This window comes from Carex rostrata, chromosome 9, assembly GCF_964058835.1.
Source record: "Carex rostrata chromosome 9, lpCarRost1.2, whole genome shotgun sequence".
Classification (NCBI taxonomy): domain Eukaryota; kingdom Viridiplantae; phylum Streptophyta; class Magnoliopsida; order Poales; family Cyperaceae; genus Carex; species Carex rostrata.
The window spans coordinates 11,004,152-11,007,895 of record NC_135926.1 but is presented as its reverse complement, the minus strand read 5'-3'; the positions used below and the strand labels follow the sequence as shown (position 1 = coordinate 11,007,895).

The 3,744-nt window shown below is 33.8% G+C and overlaps 1 protein-coding gene across 1 annotated transcript; it reads right to left on the bottom strand.

The window, feature by feature from the left end:
* Positions 1-231: 231 nt before the first annotated feature.
* On the bottom strand, positions 232-3,157 carry LOC144559680 (phosphoribosylaminoimidazole carboxylase family protein / AIR carboxylase family protein). Its single transcript, XM_078308783.1, is given in 8 exon segments — positions 232-378; positions 380-446; positions 1,036-1,142; positions 1,757-1,851; positions 1,969-2,024; positions 2,026-2,084; positions 2,737-2,834; positions 3,039-3,157. Coding segments are annotated over 8 exon segments (546 nt in total). The 5' UTR covers positions 3,076-3,157; the 3' UTR covers positions 232-351.
* Between the last annotated feature and the right edge of the window lie 587 nt (positions 3,158-3,744).

Sequence of the window (3,744 nt, the reverse complement as noted above, 5' to 3'; positions counted from 1 at the left end):
AAAACTGAATATTATTTAACAATTGCAAGGAAGCATAGTCACGCTCCGCCGCTCCCACCGAGGACAGTTCCTAAACATCATTAAAAGTAAAAGATTATTTGCAATACAAAAACTTAAGTGCATGAAATTTCCAAGTTGAAGCCAGAAAAATGAAGTAAAAGAAATGTTATTAATGGTCCTACATAATAGAAATTGGGAATCTTGGATTTTAACCAACAAGATAGTAAATATCTATTGTTTATGGTTCTTTTTTCTATTATTATTTTTTATCTTAGCAAAGAAATTTGTATGAAATCATTCCAAACTTGAGTTGCAATGAACGAGAACTTACAAGTAGAAACGAAAAGATGGTCAAGCGTTCAAGTATCTCTCCCAACCTTACTACCTCAAGCCTTTTGGCCTTCAACAAAACAGTATCTGTTAGATCTTGCTAATATTTTGTCACCCTGTCAGAAATAACAAGTATAAAAAATTATTATCGTAAGATACAGATTACCCTATAATTTAATCTAACTTGTGTCAAACATCCAATTAGGTGAAATATACATTCTTTCAAATTTATTAGTTAGAGGTTATTTTGCCCATGATGCTCCTAAACTATCTGGGTTTGTTCCATTGAGACCCACCATTTATTGACAGTCCACAGGGGTTAGGTTGAACAGTTCAGATAGTTCAGGAAGGCAGGGACCAAACTATAGAAAATACAGCAAGTCCAAGGACTACCACAGAATCACCACATACATATATATTCTCAAACAGTTGGAGACCAAACTAAGCAGATTCCCATGCCAAAACATAAATTCATGACCTCTTCATTTTTAAATGAAAAGCTAACATAAACCTAAAATGCTTATTAGGTCCCCTTGTCTATCCGGTATATATTGAAACCAGTCCACCAGTTTAGTTGCTTTTATAATCCAGGAAATAGGTTGAACTCCCAATAGTTTATAAGTTTGCATGGGAGCAAATTAGTAAAAAAAATAAGTAATTCTTCTTTTTATACAAAAATAGTAAAAACAAAACACAATGTCATACCTGTCCCATAGATCAGAATTTGTGGATGCCAGCATTCTAGCAGCTAAGAAACCTGCATTCGCCGCATTTCCAGTTGCAACTGTTGCCACCGGAATCCCTTTTGGCATCTATTTTCAATTTTCAAAGATAAAAGAAGGGATATTTACTTTAAACTTCATTCTTATTTCGTACCAAATAATTTGTAGTTAGTTCTTTATCACCACAAGGTCAATCACCAAGTTGTATTTAACTTTCAAGATAATAGTTGGAAATAAGAAGTCTTTGAAAAAGAGTATTTAAATAAACATCCCTTGACAAGTTTCCAGTGGCAATTTAGTCCCTAAATTTCCTTGCATATCACATCCTCAGCCCAAAGGAAACAAAAAAAAAAAAAAAACAAGTCTTCTCACCTGAACCTGAGCAGCACCAAATTGATGCTATTACTGAATGGAATCTTGCAGGTGGTAGTAAAAATTAGGATAAAGTAAAGTGTCACATATTACAAAGTCTGGAAAGTTATACTGGCGTTGAATATGATATGCAAGGAACTACATTAGTACTTTAGATTAAGTTTTGTATAGATTCATTTTGGAAATAGGCCTAGCTTCTTTTTTGTTCAACAGAATTATCTAATTTTCTTGTAGCTCTTTTCCAAAAGTACACTCAGTACAAAAGCTAATACCATATACACACCATCCGGCTGGTATAAAAATCCTAGCTTCAAGTACTAATGTAAATGTACCTGACCAATGGATAAAAGTGAATCCATTCCGCTCATTGAAGAGGTTTTGACAGGTACCCCAATTACTGGTAAAGGAGTCAAGGAAGCCACCATTCCTGTCACTAATCTCATAGAATAAACATCCAATCCCCTTTGCTATACTTTATGTTATCAAATGCACACAAAAAAAAATATATAAATAATTGTTTGACATTAAACACAAAGAAGCCGACCTGGTAAATGTGTGGCTCCACCAGCCCCAGAAATAATAACCTGAATGCCCCTCTTTTGCGGATATTGCAAAAGAGTACATCCTCTCTGGTGTACGATGCGCTGATACAATTGTTAGCTGCAAAATAATAAGAAAATTGCATAGCATAAAATTTGTTATAGGCATTCAGCAAGAAACTTCTGAGAAATTGTATAACAAAGCTTTCATTCACACCGATCGAGGTGCAATGAACTCTCTTTTGTGCAAACAAGCCCCACAGTATCATAATAAAGTCTCAACAACACTTCTTTGCTAGTAAACAAATATTAATTCAAAACTTGCCTTGTTCGCCCAATTAAGCTGCAATTCAGCCCTTTTTTCCCCTTGATGAAGACTTTAATTTTGCTATCAAGTTTTTGTAATATTACTTAAGCTGCAGACTATGCACCATTTATTTTTTATTTTTTTTGATAAATGCCTCATCGCCACAAATTAAGCAAAGATTCAATTGTTATTTGCAATTTACTCAAATTAGCTCAGTTGAATTGCAGCAAGTCATAATTAGAGTCATTTAACCCATACTTTTGCACTAAAGCATCAATTTCCCTCAGTACGGAATCAAGTGCCGAAAGAACTCTAGGAACAAAGTATAGAATAATGTGGTTATTCAAAAGTGGACAAGCCAATACTTGTACATACTGGCCACATATATAACAGAAACAGGATGTAGAAATTATGCTAATCGTTGTGACAGAAAGCACCTCTAGAATTATCAAATGAATAGCAATACCTTGAAGGATATCCCAAATGAGGTTAGAACCTCTGCAGCATCTTTCATTACTGGGAGGTCAGAATCTGAGCCCATTATTATTGCAACACTTGGAGTAGCTATAAAAGTTTTTTTTTTTTAATTGTACATCATAATTAGATACTTGTAAGTACACAAAAACTTTAGAGGCCCTTTGTGAAAAGCAATTTAAAAGAATATGGTAGTTGCAAACTGACATAAATATAGGTTTGACTCCGCAATGCAATGTTTTCTAAGAAGACAAGAATAATGAAAAGATCAAGTTACAGAAATATATCACTTACCAGTTTGCTTTTCCACGGTTGCATATTTTTGCAACATTGAGCTTAGACGTTATTTTACAACACTCTTGGAAGGCCCAACAATTGTTACATGGCTCATCTTCCTTTGTTTCCTCATTTCTAAAGACAACAATCAAAAATCAGTTTCTTCATTTTTTAAAAGAAAATTCAATTACGATAATGAAAGGACAAACAAAGATATAGTTGGCATGTAATAAAAGTTCATACTGAATATTTACTGACCTGGTTTATTGTACCAATGTACAGTGGCACCAGGAATGTTCAATGCCCTTCCTATTAGTTTGATGGCTAGCTTAAAGCCCTCTTCCCCCTTGAAGAAAGAAAAAACAAAAAAAGGCTTTATAGAGACCGCACTTTTTAACGTTATAATCTCCAGGGATAAGCTTCCGCACTCAAAAGAACAGATAAGTTTAGGTTAGTTATCTAGCAAACTACAACATAATCAAGATCTTATATATATTCTGCTCTCAATTTCTTCAAGTGCACCCAAATTTTCTTCTCTCTTCCTTATTCATAAAAGGATAAACTGAGAGGGGTAGTTTGGAAACTAAATTCAGAATGTAAGATACAAAAGATATTTCCTGTTTACAAAAAATGTGTATGCCTGATAAGTGTTTGAACTTTGAAATAAAGCCCAAAAACAAGGTATGTACTATGTAGTTCATAACCCTTTTCCAATAATAATTCA